The 22,031-nt window shown below is 35.6% G+C and overlaps 1 protein-coding gene across 1 annotated transcript in view; it reads left to right on the top strand.

Annotated features, from left to right (window-relative positions):
• The window catches only part of PLOD2 (procollagen-lysine,2-oxoglutarate 5-dioxygenase 2), an 80,853-nt gene that overhangs the window by 28,536 nt on the left and 30,286 nt on the right, over positions 1–22,031 (top strand). The window contains exons 2-6 of the mRNA XM_012804916.2: positions 2,798–2,889; positions 5,882–6,018; positions 14,360–14,523; positions 16,597–16,709; positions 18,676–18,739. Of these exons, the coding sequence (XP_012660370.2) occupies positions 2,798–2,889; positions 5,882–6,018; positions 14,360–14,523; positions 16,597–16,709; positions 18,676–18,739 (570 nt within the window). The remainder of the gene's footprint in view (positions 1–2,797; positions 2,890–5,881; positions 6,019–14,359; positions 14,524–16,596; positions 16,710–18,675; positions 18,740–22,031) is intronic.

Below are 22,031 nucleotides of genomic sequence, written 5' to 3'. Positions count from 1 at the left end.
TACTATTGTTTGGTTTAAAAAACCCATTTGTGGTTACATAATCCACTTTCCTTACTTAGATGATTCAGACTCTTAAAAGATTTATGTTGAATAATTTTTTACTTTTTTTATTGAAAGATTAGAGGTGTTATGTGAAGCTGATCTCTTTCTTTTTAACTATAGGAATTTTCAAACATGTGCAAAAGTAATCCAGTTTCCACCGTCATCCCACATGACCAGTCTTGTTTAATCTCTATCTTCCTCAGTCCTTGCCTTCCATCTATTCCAAACAACTTTAAAACATTTGCAAACACCACAGCATTTCATTCTGTAAATATTTCATTGTGTTTTTCTAAATTGTAAGGACTTTAAAAAAAAATGTAAACACCATCATCGTGCTAAAAACAATAATTTCCCATTATCGAATATCCAATTAATGTCCAGATTTCCCTAATTTTCTCATAACTTTTTAGAGTTAGTATTTTTGAATCAGGACCCAGCTAAGGTCTGTGATTTACCTGGTTTGAAATGACTCCTAATTATATCAATATATAATTGCCATTAATTTTATAGTTTTTGTTACCCATTGATTGTGTAAGATGGTCATTTGTCCTATAGAAATTCTCAGGTTCGGGATTTTATTGAGGACATCTTTTTTGTGTCACTTACCATATTCTCCTATCTCTATTTTTGATAAATTTGTAGTATAAACTGTACTGAAATCTAAAGTATATATCAAATTTAGGTGAAAAATCTCTGAAAATACTTTGTGAAATGGTGAGAATGTTGGCTTCTTAAATTGGTGGATAAATGTGTGAGTGATACATGATCAACTCTTTGTCTTTTACTTTATTGGATTGAATAAGGCTGCTTCTCTTTTCCGTAAGGATGCTGAATAGCAGGTTAGAGGAAACACACACATATATTTATTATTAGATGTAACTCCCTTTAACAAAATTTTATATTCATTATTTGTTTTGGGCGTGTTATAATAAGAAACAGTACCGAAACCGTAGGAGCTCTTATTTGGCGTGGGATTGCTAGACGTGGTCAGATTATACATTTTTAAACTTTGCCTTCTGAGTCATTGGACTCGGTAACATTTTTGTCTGCGCAGGCGTCTGGCCAACTTTACTTTTTCTGTTATGGGTGATGAAATCCTTGCTGTTAACTTCGTACTGACAGTGTTAAGTGTGAAAATTCATCCAATCAAAATCTAAAATTATAGTTAATTCTTATAATTTATGTAGAAATATTTGAGTAGGAAAGTTACCTTGTCATTTTATTACAAAGAAAAGACTCTAAATAGCATGGCTTTTACTCTTATAAAATAAAATGTGGTACTTTTTATTTCAGACTTTTTTTGTGAATGGTAACATGTCAAATTTTATTAGTCAGCTAAGCCCTGTTTGAAACTTTATAAATGAAATTTTGATTTTTAAAAGATAATTTAAAAAGTATTCTTAAAATATATTTACTAGAACATTGACAACTTTAGTGAAAATGACTATATTTCCTGGAGTATTTTCTATAGTGAAAATTACATAAGAAATGCCTCTTGAAAAAAATCTAAAAATGTTAACATTTATCTTTATAGAAATGCTTTCCCCTCCCCCCCTTTTTTGGTTGACTAATGAGTGCATGAATTTCTTTCTTTATGTGTATTTCACTTACTTGCATTGTTTTACCTATTTTCAGAATTTGGTGGAGAATTACCTTGGTTTGTACAATATTACTTTTAACTAATTCCTTTAGTGTATTAATTCTCTGTTCAGTGGTTGTCTATCGTGTAGAAGATGCTTAATATCTTCTGAATTTTTTTCTTCTTGATAGAGAAAATCTTCTTGATAGGTGAGAATCAAGGTATAGTATTCAGTGGCCAGAATGGTCACTGGTTCGTTTTGCTTTCTTCATCCATGAGTCCTCCTAAATATTAGGTTAAAAAAGTAATATAGATCTCAGCCCCTTTGGCATTTATTGATATTTCTGCATTTGATCTTTTCTGCATTTCTAATATCCCTTTTCCTGGTAATTAATCATCCTCATTAGCTTCTATAGGTACTTTGACATAACACCTTGAACCTACTTCTACTGAGATGTGTTATGTTGGATTGAAAATAATGTATTATGGCATGGTAATTTAAAACTGTATATTTATAAGGGCAGCAGTGATTTTGATTCCTTTTATTCTTTAAAGAAAAAAACACTGAATAAATAAATGATATAGTTATTAATGCTTTAAGGACTTTTAGTGAAAAAATCATGAATGTAAGGGAAAAAGTTATATTTCTAAATATTTTTCTCAATTTGTTACAACTTATGTTAGAGAATTAGGATCAGACTTACGATTGAATCTTCTCTTTCTTTGCATATATCCGTGTTTAGACTAATGTAATTTACACACATTTTAACTAATGTGTGGCATAAATCAGGGATGATTTATAGGTGACAGTGAAACTGGTTGATAGATAATGCCAGTAGAGTCTTAATCTTTACAGATTTTACGAAAAGTGTGCATTGTATAGAAGATTTTCTCTTTATGTTGAAATACTCGGTTGAGAGTATGCAGTTCTTTAAGCATTAAGGTACTTTTTAACATTCAAATACTTTGTCATTTGATGGTTCATTATCTGGCAGTTAATAAACCAATTTGATTGCTTATTTTTTCAACAACACTTTTGTTTATTCATATGTACGTTAACAAACCAGAACATTCTCAGGAGTTTAATATGTTTTGTAATCACTGTATTAAGTTATAAAGTGTTAGTATGTAACTTCCTGGTAAACCGTGCTATGTTATTTCCTTCTGTCTTTGCAGATAAATTATTAGTCATAACTGTAGCAACAAAAGAAAGTGATGGATTCCATCGATTTATGCAGTCAGCCAAATATTTCAATTATACTGTGAAGGTACGGTATATTCTTTAATCTATGTTAGAATGTGTGTCTAGTACATTTTTTATAGCAGCAACACCTCAATTTGTAATCCACACAATGAAGATAAAATTTGATTATATATTGCTTTTAACTTATATAGTTTTAAAGCAATGTTTTGGTCTTATTAATACTTTGCCACTCAGATAATTATTTCTTAATTTTTGCTAATGCTTATGTAAACATGTTATATAAAACAGCAGAAAATTAGTCTATGTTTGTATGTGTCTACATATATAATTTTGAGGGGAGGGTCATGTAACTTAAGATTTGACAATTTTTTTTTACTGAATTTGAATGATTTTTTTTCTGTAATAGATTTCTCTGTCACAGGAAATTTGATTATTTATAGAGAATGCGAAACATGACTGAAGGGGTTGACTTTTTTGTATATTATTGAAAATGGATTTTGTTGTTTTGTGTTTGTTTTAGGGGCGTTTTGGAGCATTATAAAGGTATGACAGGGTTTTAGAAAACTTGCCTCCAGTGAATATCTCATTGATAAATGATCAGAAGAAACTTAAAGTTGGTAGAAATATTAAACTGAGCTATGAGAGCCTTGCTTTATTTTTCAATAGAATGAGGGATCTGTCAGTCGGATCTTTTCTACAAAGATGAGCATGACACAGTAACTTGATAGGAATAAAAAAAAAAAACTTAATGAAGATGGTGAAGACTACTTTATGCTTGGGGGAACACTGAACTGTTTGAGGATGCAGTAGATAAAAAAGATAAGATTTATTACATAACCACTGGAAGACTAGGTACAGCTGGGAACATGTAACTACTACTAAAGGGTCTAACCTTCACGGGAGGGAGAGATCTAGTGAGCAACTAGATGTATAATACAGAAAAATGTTAGAAATAGGATAGATGGTAAATATTGTAGAGTGTGCACTAATTGGAGACACTATGGAAGTAATAAAAAATATGAAAAAAAAATAACGTTGAAATCTAGTGAGCAGATCTTTAGAGTCCAGACAGGGAGGAAATTGGATTGTTTCTTACCTGCAGGCACTTTGCTAGGAACTTAAACATGGGATGCTGTTAATTCCTTACGTAAACCACTTGAGGTAGATACTACTTCATTTATGGGTGATGAAAACTTGCAGCAAAGTACATGGTGATAATAATGTTAGATCTTGGATGCCAGCCCCACTTGACTCACTCAGGAGTTCTAGATCCTCCTGCCGCCTTCCCTGATGTATTTAGTAGCTTCCAAAGCACGCACTCCAGACCACCAGCATCTACACCATCTGGCTACTAGACAGAAAGGACCTGCTCAGGCTCCAGCCCAGACCAACTGAACCACCAACTCTGGTCGTGATACCCGGAAGTCTGTGTTACAACAAGCCCTCCACATAATTGTGATGTACACCAAAATGGGGCAGTCTCTACCTAGGGGAGAGATGTAGAAAATAGTGCTGAACATGGGGCACTGCACTAGGTAGGCCCTCACATGTGCTGGGGCCCACAATTACTTCAGCCTCAGAGGCTCTAGACGGGTTGGGTTGTGTTAACAAATCCCAGGGCCAGAGGCGGCCACATTTTAAGGCAATAACTAATAACTCTACTAAATGAGTCCCAATTTAACTCTAGATCCCCAAAGCTTAAGTTTTCTTGAGTAACATTCTCCCCACTCCCTTAGGCAGTGATGAAGTGATGAAAGATTTGATCTTGGGTGCCCCAAAGACTTTGTCAACCAGATTTATATTTGGTACAGTATTAAATACTATTAGCTTACAGTTTTACTTATTTCCTAAGTTTGGTTTTTCTAAATCTCTTATTTTATAATTGTCAGTTTCTTTTCCCTTTAGATGTCAAGATCTCCTAATAGATTATAATCTTGGCTACCTAAGACAAAACTGTAATGAAAGGTGTGAGGGGGCGGGATGCATATTGTATTTCCTGCTTCCTGTGAAGAAAATGTTCTCTGAAAAGGAATTTGGAGGGAAGAGACGATTCCAGTGAACAGTTTACAAAACAAACTGAGAAGGTGCCTTCCACAGAAAGATGGGAGGGTTTAGGCTCATTTATGCAATTGAGGGAGACAGATTTGCTTAGTCTGATTAGTCATCACCACTGGTTGGTTGGTAGACCTGACTCTGATTGGTTAGTTCAGATGACCTCTGTAAGTCCCAAAGTTTCTAAAAGAAATGTGGGGCTTTGGATAACCAGACTGGTCACACACCAGTCTGTGTGACCTCTAGTTCACAAATGGCCATTTGTCTCTACTTAGAATTTAGCCCCAGTTAGCTACGTGGGATTTGTTTTGAAGACCTGGCTCTTTAGAGTTCAGATTTATTTGCATCCCTCAGAGCCAAGTGTGTCAATAACCCATTTCCAATTCAGGAGGCAGCTGCGGAGGCTAGGGCAGATTGTGAAGAGAGAGTGCAGGTTTGGCTCCAATTCATCGTGCTTAGGCAATGTCTTGCATTGGTAAATTCTTACTAAGCTTTTGAAGATTGTGTAAGATTAAAAGTTAATAAGGTAAAGGAGGTAAGGTTTTACTTGATGCCCTTTGCAATTTCCTGAACAATCCATTTTGGTTTAGTAGGGAAATTGCTTAAGGGCTCCATCCAGGAGTCAAGTTGGGCTTTCAGTTTTGATCATACAGATTTCCTGCCAGATTGAAAAAAAGTAATATGGGAGGCTTCTTCGTTTTTTTCATTTTGGTCTGAACAAATAGGAGTAAACCATAAAATATGAGAAATACTCTGAGTCCATCTCCTCAATTTAGGCTTTTAGCTTTTGAAATGGCAAAATTAGAAATGGCTTTTTTGAGGTAGCTAACATTGAAGAGTTATGACCTGACTTAGGCATCAAACTTTGTTTTCCTTTTTTCTTTCTAGAATCATGAATTAATGAAACATTTAAAGGTTGGTTTGGTGCAATACTGTGTCTTTCAGTTTTCATAGTATCATAATTTGACTTTTTCTCAGGGATGAAATGTTGATTTTATTCATAGGTTCTTGGTCAAGGAGAAGAGTGGAGAGGAGGTGATGGAATTAATACCATTGGAGGGGGCCAAAAAGTGAGATTAATGAAAGAAGTCATGGAACAGTATGCCAATGAGGATGATTTGGTTATCTTGTTTACTGAATGGTAAGAGAAATACTTTGTGGATTTTAAAATCTATGTTATTTTTGGAAAGAGTCAAAATTTGTATTTGTAGATTATTATTAACAAGGAATCATCATTTTAAATATTAGATATTTCTGATAATTATAAAACCATGATCTGACATAATGCCATGATCGAAGTTGGTTATTATAAACACCAGTGAGGAAACATCACAAGGTAATGCTTTCATGAAATTCATCTTGGAGTTAAAAATGAACTTTATGTCAAACTTTTCTTCTAAGAAGGGCATCTTAATGGATTCTGGCCAACTAGGAGAAAAAGGATTGTGTAGAATTATAAATACAAGTGAGATATAGGAAAGCCTGTGTTGTTAAAGAACCTCTCCAATGTAAATATATTTTAATATAATATCACACACTGTTTTATTAAAAATATCCACTATCTTTACTACCATCTTGCAGTTATGATTTTTATAATACGATCAAGTTGCCATAGGTTTATAGTTACAACTTTTGGTTTTTTTTATTTTTTAGTCAATTATTGCTCATTTCAGTTATTCCAGAGTTTTCCCCTATATAGTAACAAAGACTTTATATTTTTTACATTTGAGAATGCAAAGTCATAAATTTACAGATGAAAATAAGAGTAATTTTTATACAAGTATGTAAATAAGAAAGGCATGAATTTTGAAGTGAAATAAAGTTCCTGTACCATCAATACTTCAAAATTTTGAAAGAATCCTAGATACTTACATCTTTAGAACTTTCCTGCTATTGCCTAGCCAAAACCATTAAATTCTACTTGTGGTTACCGTTACCTATTCTTGCCAGGTGAATTATGGTATGGTCAGGGTTAGCTTGCACGCCTGGGATTTTTCAACAGCATCTACTACTATATATATTTTTTATCTTTAAAGAATAAGGAGGTTGTTATCATAGCTCTTTAGGTTAAATATTGAGTATATTTTGGTTTAAAATTACTATGGATTTCCAAGATTCATATTAATTAGTTTGAACTTGGCACATGTACATTTTGATTTTAGCTCCAAGATAGATTCTCTTTGTAAAAGTTATTGCATATGAAGCAATAATGATTCTAGGTTCCTAAGCCATCTTTTGGGTTTTGGGAAGAACTTTCCTATACCTTTACCCACCCATCTCCACTTCCCACTCTCTCCCAAGTGAAGATTAGCCTTTTGGGAGCTGGTATAGTGAAGGGCTTGTTTGTTTCTAATAAGAAAAGAGATACCGTGAGATGTCTAAAGCCTGCTTGAGGTTGGGTTTAACTTGACAGAAAAGATAGTGAAATTTTAATAAAAGTCTCATTGTCTTCTAAATACTATTAGTATTTGGTCTATATCAGTGAACCAAATAGTCAGAATTTGACAATTTCTTCTATGGAAGATCCAACCAGCTGACACCTTAGATGCCCCACTCACCAAAGTCATTGTCCGAGTAAAGTTACTATCATTTTCTCCATCATCGTGTCCCGTGTCTGTGCTGTGGAATAGCTCAGGGGACGTGAGAAAGTTACCATGAGGGCAAAGGAGGGGACACAATTAGTGACACTTAGCTTTCCCCCTCCTTGTATTATTTTTGGAAACAATCCACTTTTAAAAAAGCATATACAGAGTGATGGATATAGTTGAAAATTATAGGCAATCTAGGGCTCAGGAGATATGAACTAGGCTATTTATAAATTTGAAACATTATGCCTGTTCTGTTATAAAATTACTGAACACCTTACAAAGTTTATCTGTGGTAAAGGGCCAGAATTCAGAATACATTCATTTCAATAAGACACACACATTCATGTTTTTATCTACTACTTTAGGGACAAGTCGACTGTAATAATTAGTTTATAGTTTAATGGAAGCACTGATCATTATATTTAAGAAAAACACAGATTTATGTACTTAATGGTTTACATAGGACTTTTTATTTAAAAAACAGATTATGTATAATTTATATAGCATGACAAACATTTCAGTATAAAATTCAATAACTTTTAATAAATATGCAGAGCTGCGCAATCACCAATGTTCAAATTTAAAACATTTTCAAGGCTCCACAATGATCCTTGTGCCATTTAGATAGGCTTTTGTGAATTTAGAAAAGCTTTTATGCGTGTTTATGCAAGAATATTTATCCTAAACTTTGGATGAACATTTAAAACTAGAGACAGAATCTTCATAGTTATGTTCTGTAGGGTAAGATTTACCACATTTAATTTAGAAACAAATATTTGGGAAGGTTTGGGTTATTCTCAAAAAAAAAAAAAAGAAGAAAAAAGAAAAAAGAAAAAAAAGAAAACTGAAAATCTCCATAGGGTAGATTGAAATAACTTGGAAAAAGTTTGAAGTTTAGTATAGTGTGAAAGTATGTATGTGAGTTTGTATGTCTGTGTTTCTTTATAATTAGTATGAGTTGTAAAGTTTGATAATTTCCCTTGATTACACCATCACTAAATATGATGAACTTGGTGACTTCTAAAGGATGAAGTAATTTTGATATAGGTTAATGAAAATTTGGGATACAAATATTATATATTGGTAGCTACAGACACTTTGTTGGAGAGAAATGATTCCAAAATGATTTTATAATATATCTTTGAAAAAATGAATGAACATTTTGTTTAATTGTTTGGGACTCATTAAGGGCACAAAGCATGAGATTACACTGTGTTTGTTAGGTAAATTCTTTTTTTTTTTTTTTTTGCAGTTTTTGGCTGGGGCTGGGTTTGAACCCACCACCTCTGGCATATGGGGCCATTGCCCTCCTCCTTTGAGCCCACAGGTGCTGCCCAGTAAATTCCCTCTTGTAATTGTGTCCTGCCCCAAGAGGTATGCCATATACCCTTGACCCCGGCCCCCCGGGGATCCCTCATTTCCCTACCCCCCACTTTGCATTAGATCATCTACTGCTTTCATATTTGAATTGAGTACATTGGATTCTTGCTTCTCCATTCATTTTGAATTCTATAATAAAATACTTTGTATAACTTTTAGAATTATGTTACAATGTATGTATGCCTTTTACTGTAGTCCCACTGAAGACAGGTGATCAGACTTGATTGTTACATTATGACAATATGGTGGGTTCTTTTAATAAGGATAATACACATATAAACTAATGTATAGGCAAGTGTTTGTGTTTGGGGGAGTAATTTGATACATAATGAACGTCCCACATAATGTTGCTGTGCTGCATATAGAGAGTTGCAACTTAAAGAAGCTAAGTTAGAATACTTTTTCCATATTTTTGGCATCAGATACAATCATCTAAAAATTGACTTTGTTTTCGTTTTTGAATTAAAAATTTTTTAGATTTAAGAAAATTTAGAAGAACACTATTAGAAATACTATGTAAAGTTGCTGCAGTTAGTATTTGATTTTGAATTTGGGACAGGGAAGAAATGTATCCTTTCATTGGCTACACCGTATGTAACTTTTAGTTAGACTGCACTTGTGCTCTATTTTGATGACTCCTGGTAGATGAGACATTTGAACGACTTAGTTGGTGGTATTTATTGGCCATACAAAAAAGAAAAGAAATATTTCCTTTATGAGAATATCTCTGAAAGATTTTTGTATATAGGAACTTTCCAATTCATTGACATATGTCAAAATGGTTGTTGAGTTTGAGGGAAGATAAAATAATTGGTTTTTTCCAATTAGCAGTAAAGAAAACTAACCTTAAATACAAAAAACCCCCCAAAACCTAGAATGGTAGTGAGTGCTATACTACAAAAGTTGATATCTCTCATATATATAAAATAAATATCAACTAAAATAAATGAAATTTTGTTATTTTAACAATTTTCTAAATGCCTCTGGTCTGGGAGGTTGGCCCAAGATAAGTGAGCCCTGGATGTAATTGCATTTATAGGGATAATCTCAGTCACACAAGTTCCTGTTGTTCACCTGTGGGCTTTACCTCTTTGATTGTCTAATCCATGGCTATCTTCTCTCCAGTTATCATGCTGAATTGTAATTTTATGTGTGTTCCACACAATGAAGTTGGGAACTATAACTGACTTACAAATTTCCAGGATGCTGTACCTGATTCCTTTATTTCCATGGTGCAAGAAATCAGTAGCTATTGGTTAATGGTGAATTGTACTGCAAGAAGAAAAGACCTCACAAGAAGAATTATGAGGGATGGTTTGAAACTATTTTGAGATTGTTTTTCTTTGTTCATTTGGGAAAATCAGATGCCTTCTAATGGTTGGAAAGCATCCAAACTGTATTGATTTGTATCCAAATCATAGTATTTAGAAAGTATAAATCTGCTATTGCTTCTTTCATATGTCAATCCAGTGTTTATTTTGGTTTCTCATCGAATGTTATTTTGCTGAAAAAGTTAGATCAGTGGGCGAGTATTTCACTTTGCACTCAGGATACATGTATTGAGCATAACGTGAATTTAACATTAAGGAAAAAGATAAAAACAGATACCACTTTCAAGGAATTCTTATTTATATCATTAATTCTACAAAGAAAAAAGAAACCTGAACAAACCTAATGAGGAAGATGAATATGCATCTCTTTAATAAAACATGAGTATTGGCATAATCTTTTTGGAATCATTTGGTTTTAGAAAATTCTAGATGATTATGTTTTATTGGGCCACATTGCTAATTGTGAAAGGATGATTGTGATTTTATTTTATTGTGGAAGAATTATAATTTATGTTCTTCTAAAGCTGACCATATCCTATTTTATCTTATTCTATCTTATTTGTATTCGAAGATATATAAACATTTTCAGTGGCTCCTCCAGGCCTCACACATCTTGTGAGAAAAGGGGGCAGCACTGTGCAGCAAGTCCACCCTCCTTTAAAGAATTAAAATGAAAGATTTTTCTGAAAAGTTTGTGCCAAAATGATAGGTACTCATCATATACGTGGAACAATCTGGTACATATATGGTAACGTTACTTTCATAACTCCCTTTCGTTCCTTTCAAAATTTCTAAAATAAATTTAATCATTTCATTGTGATTTTATTATAATTCACTGTGCAAAATCAAAACTGGGTAGATGGATATTTTCAACTTGTGTGTGTTTTGAGGGGTGAAGAGTGATTCCATAGTATTGGTTTGTGTGCTAATTATCTCAACAAATACAGACGTATTTGAGGTGACGATATGATGAAAGAATGATTGTGTGCGCCGCTTTAAACTTTATACAGTTTATACTTTATACTAATTTAAATTTTATATTAATAGTTTGAATGATTATGATTTTTTGTTAGTTTATCTCCATGATGATGAAGGAAGTATTAGATTGGGGAAAAATAACAAAATTAGGGAACACTCCTGTTGCTTTCTTTTTGGCTCCCTAGGAGCTTGTGCTCCTTGTTGAGACTTGGGGTCATTCATTCCTTCATTCACTCATTTATTCTGTAAATATTTGTTGAGTATCTTCAAAACACAAGATGCAGATGAATAAAGGAGGTGGACCTAGCATGTGAAGGAGGGACATTCAATCTAGTGTTAGATAGACACTCTTAGCATGAAGAGCAGAAAATAAAAGTCAACGAAAGGGGAGAGGAAGAGCTGTGAAAGTGAAGAGAAGGAAAATGTTCTTCTCCATTTATGCTTACTCAGGAGAAGCTGATAAGGGAGGTGGCGTGTATGAGGGGCCTTGAACATGAATGGTTTAAACCCAGCTGGGAAAAGATGTACCAAGCGGTGGGGACATCTGGAGTAAAGGCATAGATGACGGATGAAATGATTCAGTTTGACTTCAGAGTAGGTTATTTAATGGACTGTTCTTAATGTGAGGATGAATCATTTACACGTCATCCTACAGGCCACAGGTCAGGAGAGTATGTCCTGTATTGCTGCCTGTTTTCACAATGTTTCCTTGAAACATAGTTACGCTCACATGTTTACCTAGTGTCTGTAGCTGCCAGGCACCACCACAGCGCATTATAGTCATTCTGACAGAGACCATATGGCCCTCAAAGCCTAAAATTTTCTGTAACGGGGCAGAGAGTAAAATTCGCTGATTCCTGCTTTAAGCCATAGTTGAGAACCACTGATCCAGTTTGGGGACTGGCCCAGAATGGTTTTTAAAGGAGAAATTTTCGAACAGTCTTAATCATAAGAGGAGGAGATGAGTAATGTGGAATCCGTAGGGTTTTGAGCTAATCTAGTCTGGCCCTTTCTAGTAGGAGTGGAGAGGATTAGAGTGCAAACTGGATTAACTAGATGGAATCAATAGGATTAGGCAACAGATTTGAAGAGAGAGGCCATGGAAAGGGAGAAGTCAAAGATGAATGAATGAAAGGATTTCAGTCTGGGTGACCATGTGGTTGATGGCACCACAGACACAGGGAACACAGAAGGCTGGGTCCAGTGGCTCATACCCGGTCATCTCAGCACTTTGAGAGGCTGTGGTGGGAGGAGCACATGAGGCCAGGAGTTCAAGACCAGCCTGAGCAGTATAGTGGGACTGTTGTCTCTATGAAAAAGTAGAAAAATCAGTCAGGTATGGTGGTGCACACCAGTAGTCTCAGGTACTTAGGAGGCTAGTGCAGGATGATTGCTTGAGCTTAGGAGTGAAAGGTTGTAGTGAGCTGGGATGACACCACTGCACTCCCAGCCCCAGAGCAAGACCCTGTCTCAAATCAACCAATCTATCAATGACACCAAGAATACAGAAGGACAAACATTTGTAAAAATCTCACTGATCTGTTGGAGACAGAATGCTGATGTATCTGGTAGAAGACTCAATCAGATCACATAAGGTAGTATTCTTAGGTTTTTTTCTAGGACTCAGACATATTTGCCACAGCTAAATATGGAAAGTTGTATTGTATTCTTCATATTTAAGTGGATTGAATTCCTATGAGAATTATTTCTATGACTTGTGTGTGTTTTAAGTTGACAATTTGAGTTTTTGTGGCCAAAATAATTTTAATAGAAAACCTATCCTGTGCTTGGGAAGTTTTAAGTATGTTCAAAGAACTTTTGTAAAGTCTTTAAACACAGACGTAGCAATGCTGCTGGAATGGAATGGGAAACGTTTTAGCAACCTTAAATTTATTCAAGTACTTCCTTGAGTTATGGGAAGATAATTTTTGCCATAATGTTTTGTCTTTGCTTTTTGTTGTCATGCATGCTTATAAAATACTAAATTTTATAGTGGCTACTAGAAGTTGCCACAGCTTCTCCTTTTTAAGCTATTGACTTCTTAGTAGTTTGAGCTACTCTTTGGAGGTATCTGTATCGGTCAAGAGGGTTTCAAAGACAGAAAACATTCACTCAGTTTCCAAAAGGACATTTATAACTTTTTATAAGTGATGCTACCTCCAAATTCAAAATCAGTTTGAACTAAGTCTCCACTCATACGATTCTTTGCCTAATAAGCTATTTTTTCACCCATCTCCAGGCAATGAATGTCTTGGGTTCCTGGGTAACTCACATGGCAGCCTCACTTCTCAGCCTGATTCCCTAAACAACTAGTCTTATTTCCTAATTTCAATATGGAAAAAAGTAGAACTATCAACAATATGTAGTCTCGAGGAAAATACTGCCTTCCATAGGACTGAGGAAAACAGTTGTATTTAGGAAAAGTAGTGTTATGTTTTATAAAGTCAGTTTAATTCAGCTTTTTAAATAAACACACAGGAAGAACAGGAAGAAGTTGATTTGAGGTTTTAGTCAGGACAACCTTATTGTGATTTACATTCGATATTAATAGTAGTGTTTATTGCACTTCGTATTTTTTAAGTCATCCTGATTCTATGAATGAACTATGAGGAATAAAATCTTCAGCAAATTTAATGAAGTTTTAGGCATTATAGTGCCAGTTTTATATAATTTTTCAAATTTATTGAACTTTAAAAAGATACACTTGTCTGAACACACGTTTTAAGATTTCTGGCTAACTGGTGATTGAAATGCCAAATTGATATATTTAGGTAAACATAATAATGAAGATAGTGGCATGTTACAAGTTGAATTGAAATGTTAGGTAGGTATGATGGCAGCTTCTGTAAATGATCATTGTGTTATTAACTTATATAGTAAATAACCACATTTCTAGCATTTTAGTGCTATTGAAGGATGCAGATTTGGCCCTGGGGAAACGTATTAAAATTATGAAGTTTAGCACTATTGCTAGACTAAATACTGTCTTCTATACTTCTTTGGACTTCATTGTGTAATGTAAACACTAATAGTTTAATTCATATAATTTAAGCTTAAGAAAAATCGGTCTTCTCTGCAAATAGTTGAGACAGGTATTAATTTTGCGTTGGATACTGAATTCTGACTTTATTGGAGACCTTTTCTTGGTTTAGGTGCCTAACTTGTGATAAGTGTATTTTGAATCCCCTTTTCCATCATTGAACAGTTTTGATGTCATATTTGCCGGTGGTCCAGAAGAAGTCCTAAAAAAGTTCCAGAAGACAAACCACAAAGTGGTGTTTGCCGCAGATGGACTTCTGTGGCCGGATAAGAGACTAGCAGACAAGTATCCCATCGTACACATTGGGAAGCGCTACCTGAATTCAGGAGGTGGGTAAGATACTGGCAGAGAGTTTCATGCAACGTAACATGTAGACATTGCAAGTTCTTTAACAATGCGAGTTAAAATGTAGACATTGACGAAAAAAACCTTTTAAATATAGGTCATCACCGTAGACAAGAAATAATCATTATCTTATTACCATGGAAAATCATAAAGTCCATAATGAATTTTATAGTTGACAAAGCATTTCCCATATTTTGTGTCATTCGATGCTCCTAACAATGGCAGACAGTGTGGCTGTTATTATTTCTACCTTACAAATAAGAAAACTATTCGCTCCAGTTAAGTGAGTTCTCCTAAAGACATTCTGTTGAAAGAAAAACAACATGGATCCAGGTCTTCTAATTACAGTTCATTGAGAATTTTATGGCAGCAAGACAATAAGGTTTATGAAGATTATGTTCCATTTCCAATTAAGTAGCTCTTAAAAATAGGCAGTGCTTAATTATATATTTTTCTGAGCATTACTGGAGTAAATCAGTGATTTGTCTTGAAACCAACAGTTGACAAGACTCTGTATTGAGTGTCTGGGTTTACTTAAAGCATGGGATTATATTTGCCACCATGGATTAGTGGAAGAAATTATTACATCTCCTAGCCAAAAATAAGGCAGTAGTGTAACCGTTAATTAAGGAAAAGGTATTTGTTAGTGGGAAAGGGATCATACGTGGACATCAAATGATCATCTTTATGCTCTCTAGTCAAAATTAGAGATGGCAGAATATATTCAATACAAGTTTGTGTTATTAATATATTGAGGGTTCTTTAAGGGATATGAGTTAGGCTTCTGGGTATATTAGTTACTGAAAATAATTTTTGATAGAAAATGTAAATCACAAAATATGACATACTATGAAGTCACATAAAATAATGCATTATATGCTATGAAAACATAATTCATTTTTATTTACTAAGAACACTTGGGTTTTATAAAAAATAGGAAATGTAATTTTGAAGAATATCAACTATTGGAAAAGGTCATGTGTTACTACTTGGGACATTTTTCATCACAGAAGACTGGCCATAGGAATTAAAAGTGTCTCATCTTTCAGTGCTCTGGGATTTTTCTTTATTGGCAAGAATGAAAAACAAGCAACACTTAGTGGTTCTTGTCATGTTTTCATTTCGTCTTGTTTTCTCTAGGTAATAGTAATTTTTCCTGGATCTATTTCTTTTAATTCTTTCATGCTTATGAGAAAAATTTTGACCTCGAGGGTAAAAAATTTGGTTTCCTTTAAATTCACAGGAGGAACGTTGGTTCCTTTTTAAAAGTATTGTATGTCAATGAAACATAGCAGCTTGGCTGCATTTCCAAAATTCAGAGGAAGATACCAACAGAAAAATGATCCTGTTTGGGTCTTTCATAGGCAAACATTATTGGCAGATTTAATGCTTACGCTCTAAGGCCAAGGAGAACAATCCAATTTTAGACTTCCCTTTTCCAGACTATGACACACAAAACCTAGCCAGAAAATAGTTTAGCAGGCCCAGTAACAACTTGCCCAAGTAATGGAAAAATTCCCAAAATATTCTAGATATGAAATGTCTTCAGGATGTTTGTAGCTAGTGACAAATCCAACATTCCTTTGATTGCATTGCTGTCTCTGGCACTGGCAGGAAAACCACTGTAGTAGAGATTGTTTTCTTTCAGAAACAGTGAGTCTTCTTGCAGAGGATCCAAGAAGATTCTTTTTCTTAAAAAAAAAAAAAAAAAGTCAGAGAAAATTCTTACATATTATTCTGTTTTTTTCCCAGGAACATTTTCGGCTTAGGAGCCTTGAAAAACAGTCCCTCCCTCTTGTGTCAATTCAGCGATGTATTTAGAGAGCGTTTGATTATTTTCTATTTTTTTTACAGTGGATAGTAATGCTTACTCTTTTGCAGTTTGTATATTAATATAAAACAAGGAACACTTAACTTTTATGTTGAGCTCTGAAATGACAACATAAGGATTAAGTCTCATGACTTCGCAGCTCCACAGCTGGTCAATGCGATTAACATAGGCATGAGTTTCAGTCTTTGAATGCTGAGTTTTCTATTGTCTCTCTGCCCTGTTGCAGGATTTATTGGTTATGCTCCATACATCAATCGTATAGTTCAACAGTGGAATCTCCAGGATAATGATGATGATCAGCTCTTTTACACTAAAATTTATATTGACCCACTGAAAAGGGTACGTAACAGTCTGCATTTTACTTTTTTATTTTTTGTTGCTTTGTTATGGTATTGATGATGCGGGATGGTCAGAAACAATGGATTTCATGGTGGTGTCGTCACAAACAAGTGTAGTATGGCCGCTGTAAACCTGAATTTCAAAATCTTGTGAATAATTTATTTTAAATAGTATGAGTCAGTGAAATAAGCGAGATTGTTTTTTCTCACCTGGCTGGATGTCAGCCCTAGCTTATTGTGCCTTTACGGCTTCTTTGTGGTGGCCAGACTTGGGTGGATCCAGCAGAAGGATAGGAAAGGGACATGACCTGGCTCTTTCTCCATAGCTATATTGAAACACATACCGAAATGATTTCCCGCTAAAAGGAAGCAGCAAGCTCTCACACTAGTGTTACGGCCCCACCCCCACGGCATACTCAGCTTCCAAATCTGCCTTATGATAACAGAATGAGTTATATCATCAAAACCTTGGAGATTGAAATAAATGATGAGATCATTATTCTGTCAATTTTTCGACCAGCTAGCTGCCATTTCTTTGATCCTAAGTAGGTGAGGGCATACTCTGTCGCCAGTTTACCAGCAGGGGAAACTGACGCCACACAGTCAGTTAACGAGACTGTAGTAAGTGAACCCTGAGTTCTCTGGAACTGGATTTTCCTTCTGTTTCATGAGATGTTGACATTGAATTCATGTGTTTACTTGGTTCTATTTTGTAAAATACTTTCTTTGGATATTTGAAAAGGCATGAGTAAGGTCGCTCAGAAGACAGTTTTTAAGTTTAAACTTGCCTGTGACACTACTGGGGACAGGGACTTCCCTGTGATATTTGAAGCCGAGTGATCAGAGATGCCAGGGAGACATTGAGCTTAAAAGCCCTTGTATGTGTCCAGGTGTTTGGGGGCTCAGAGTGGACAGAGCCTGTGGGTATGGTTGGTCAAGTAAACCCCCTTGGTGGAATCCTATGGTATTATCTAGCCAATTTGAATTTAGAATAATTGAGAATTTAGAGCTTGGGGATTTAAAGAAATATAATAAAATACCAAAGAGCTTAGAGTCTGATGATCCACAGACTGTGACAGACACAACTTCGTGCCTTTTATTGGCAGAAATACTGCTATTGTCACAAATAGAGCAACTCAGAATAGCAGTGGCTTAATAGATTTTTTAAAGTATGTTTTTCCTCCTTTATAAGTTAAAGTTAAGAGGGAGCACAAGGCTGTTATGGCAGCTTTATGGCCCCTAGAGGAATAGCTTTGTTTTTCTACCATTCATCTGTAACTCTGTTTCAATGTAACATCCTTGTCCAAAGTAGCAACTTAAGTTCCAGAAATTGCATTCAGATTTCCAGCGGCTAAAAGGCAGAATAGTAAAAAGGTAGGCCATCTAGGTTGCCTCTACTCTCTTAGCCACCTATCTAGAAGTCTGAGTACTTTTTCATACCTTTCTTTGACCAGAACATATTTGTGTGGCCACACATAATACATCAAAGGAATTTGTTTTACATTATAAGCACAGGTGTCCTACTGAAAATCTGTGTTCTGAAGGTTGGATGGGTATTGGGGACACTAGTCTATCACAGGCCCTAGAGAGAACATTTTTGTAATTAAGTGAAACTCTGGGCTAAAGTAAAACCAGAGTTTTCTGATTTGAGAATAGTTTTGTTATATTTACCTAATATAAGTTAATATTTCCCAAACTTACTATATGTAATAAATACAGTTATAAAGTTTCTTGAATTGTGTCTTTGTTAGTGCTGCCTTTAGGAAACATGATTTCCTTTAAGTGTACTTTATAGTGAGTTGCAGCTAATAGTTGTGTTTTTGCTAAGTATTTCAGTCACCTAAATATGTTTATTAGACACTTAACACAAGTTTATACTTTAAATCTCCCCCCAACAAACTATATTAACATGATAGTGGTGTTTGCTGTTTTTATTTTCAATATAATTTCTATTCTTTATTTTTTAGGAAGCTATTAACATCACATTGGATCACAAATGCAAAATTTTCCAGACCTTAAATGGAGCCGTAGGTATGGTTCCTAAATACTAAATCATTCATGCATACAAATGAACACTTGTATTTTCAACTTTCTTTCATTATGTTAATGGGGGCTGGGATTAAGATTTACAGTGCAGAAATTGCATTGTTTAAAAAATGTTGGACTTGGGTGGCACCTGTGGCTCAGTGCGTAGGACACCAGCCCCATATACCAAGGGTGGTAGGTTTGAACCAGGCCTCGGCCAAACTGCAAGAAAATAATAGCCGGGAGTTGTGGCGAGGGCCTTTTTCCCCCCCAGCTACTCGGGGCCTGAGGCAAGAGAATTGCCTAAGCCTAGGAGCTGGAGGTTGCTGTGAGCTGTGATGCCACAGTACTCTACTGAGGGCAGTAAAGTGAGACTCTGTCTCTTTAAAAAAAAAAAGTTGAACTTGAGCTTAGCTTGATATAGTTTAGTACATTAAGTTAAAATCATTTCCTGAGACTACTGTGAAAAAAAATCTTCTGGCCCTTAAAATTAAAATTCAGTGTCTCACTATCTGGAAATTTATTGTAGTGGTGGGCTCACTGAAGTCTCAAAGTCCTGGCTCAAGCAATCTTCCTGCCTCAGCTTCCTAAATAGCTAAGGCTACAGGCATGTACTACTATGCCTGCCTGAATTTTTTGTAAAGACACAGTCTCACTATTTTGTCCAGCCTGGTCTCAAACTCCTAGACTCAAGGCATCTACCCAGTTCAGCGTCTTAGAGTGCCAGGATTGCAGACATCAGCCACATGTGCAGCCCATCTGGGGGCTTTATAGTTATGAATTATACTTTAATGTTTCAGTGTAAATTCTTTATACTATCACCTAGGAATGTTAGAAGTAGGTTCTTTGACCCACTTGAAAGGTGACGGGGACAGTAATACAGGCAGCCTGTGGAAGTGTGAGAGAGTCTATACTCCTGTGCATTTGCTTGTGTGCCTTTGAAAATACACTATTATGTTGAAAATATATAAAATCAAAATACCTTTAGTCATTAGTGTATTACTTTAAAAACCAAAAACACATTGCAATTCAATGTAATTCTTCAGTTTATATAGTAAAAGGAGTCTCAGAACGGAAGACATTTAGTTTTGAATACTCAAGAAAAGTGAGGCCCCTGAAAACAAAACCCCCTTTCTGCTGACTTATTTCTGGATGGTTGCAGGCTTGATTTTTAAGAACTAGAAATTCTATCAGTGATGGTGAAATCTAGACACTTTGCTTAACCCGGGCATTGTTACATTCACAATTCAAACATATCGTTTCTATCCTCATAATGACACTGCAAGCCGGGCACGCATCCCATCTTACCGATGAATACATCGAAAAAATAATTTAGCTCAGCTAGGATCACACTACTATAGAACCACAGGCAGGATTCCAAAGATGCTTGTCTTTCAACCAGCCGGTGGATTAGTACCTGATGTCGGGATCTGCTTCTGACACTTGTCAGGGCCGGTTTAGATAGCGGTCCGGGTCTGGAACTTAAGCTACCTTGCTCAGGAACAGTTTCTCTTCTCTTAGATGCTTGAGGGCTATCTACTATCTACTTTAGCTGGGTGGGGGAGGGGAGAGTGAGAGTCAGTCTTAGAGTAAAGCAGTCTTAGAACAGATAGATCTTAGTCTTTGGCAAAGCTTGGTAATCTTCGGCAGAGACACACCGTGCTGGCGTTCTACAGGCAGGAGAGGAGACAGTAAGGGTGTCTGTGACAGAATGTGCATACTTCTTGTCTGCCCGCTCCTCCAGCCCAATATAAGGCTGAGCTTGTGCTTCTCACCACCGCAGGTGTAGAGACTGCCAATTCACCACTGCTCTCATCTCGCGAGCTCTCATGCTTGTTAGAACCAAATCTCTCTCCATGCCCTTTTCACCAAGGAGTTCCATTACAGGTGTTTCCTGTAACTCTCACTCCTCCTAGCCATAGGCTATATGGGCTACTACATTTCCCCCCCTTTTTTATATTAAACAATAACTTTTCATGTGGTAAGGGAAATTCTTCCTGTTATCTAGCCCTTTTCTTTCTAGGCAAAAGATGGTAATTATCAGAGTTCCAGGTATGGGCTCTTTAAATGAGGACGCCCAATACAGATATAAACTATTAGCCGCTGCTAGGGGAAAACCGTGATTATAATGCCAATTCCCTCAAAGGTCTTTTTAAGTTGAGAAAACTGAGAAAATCTCAGCTGAGAGAATTTACTATTTCTTTAACTATGCGAACTTTAGTGGACGAACAAAAGATAATGCTTTCCTTGCAATCTTTGCGAGCAAGGATTTTTCTCTCGCTATTCCAAAGGTTTTGATACTTGTGGTCTGACTAAATCCACCCTTCACAGATCACAAAACACTGTTACTCGTGGATTAATGGTTCCACACTTGGCAGTTCCTCTTGTGGTCCAAAAGGTACCAACCTTCACAATTCCTCGATAGCAGAGTCTTTCCTGCTTTCAAGCTGCTTTTCCAGTGAAATTTTTGCTAATTAATTCCAGACTTTTTTCACATGGAGTTCCTTAACACAAAGGTGGTTTAACCTTTGCTCTTCCCTCCCTTTGTTCTCTCTCACCTCTCATAATCTCCCCCAAAGGCTTCACTTTCTCTTTTCCCTTTGGGCCATGCCCAGTCTTCTTAAGCTGGACCTGGTTACAGTACACAGACACTGATGAGAGGCTGGTTACCCCTTCACCACGCAGCATAACCTAATATTCCACAAACATTTCATCTAATTATTCTCCATTATCATCCATTGGTCTGGCTCAATTTCCCATTTTACATTAAGGCACCACAGGTCTAACCAAGATACCAGAGTGCTCCCATAGCATAGAATTGAATTATACTGAGAATGGTTTGAAATGAAAATATTCAACTTTTTTCTTTCATTTACCAGTGGGTCCCGATTCTGGCCTAGCTTCCCACATTTATGGTATTTGATGTTAATTGGGGGATTTACACTCTGATCTTCCAGCTGCCCAATTTGAGTTGTCATGTCAATATAGTTAGAAGCAGGTAAATACTATAAGATTATTCATCTGATTTCTCGACTGTTTTATATCAGCTGCCATGATCTTAATTTGGTCTTTAAGTTGTTTCATCTGAATACTTCAACTGCTGTATCTCATTTTCCATGATTTTTCTGACTTTCTTTTGGCCTTCTACTTCTTACAATCTTTCCTTTTCAATTCTTAGAAACTTTGACTGCCTTAAAGAGACAGAAGCTCCTTAGCTATTTCTTTTTACTCTGGAGTCTTAGTTGTTTTACAAAGCTTTACTTCCACAACTTCTTCACCAGCCTCAATCTACCTCTTT

Source organism: Otolemur garnettii, unplaced genomic scaffold, assembly GCF_000181295.1.
Source record: "Otolemur garnettii isolate 467f Iridium unplaced genomic scaffold, OtoGar3 scaffold00032, whole genome shotgun sequence".
NCBI lineage: Eukaryota > Metazoa > Chordata > Mammalia > Primates > Galagidae > Otolemur > Otolemur garnettii.
Note: the sequence above shows the minus strand (reverse complement) of the source record. Positions and strands in the feature narration are given on the sequence as shown.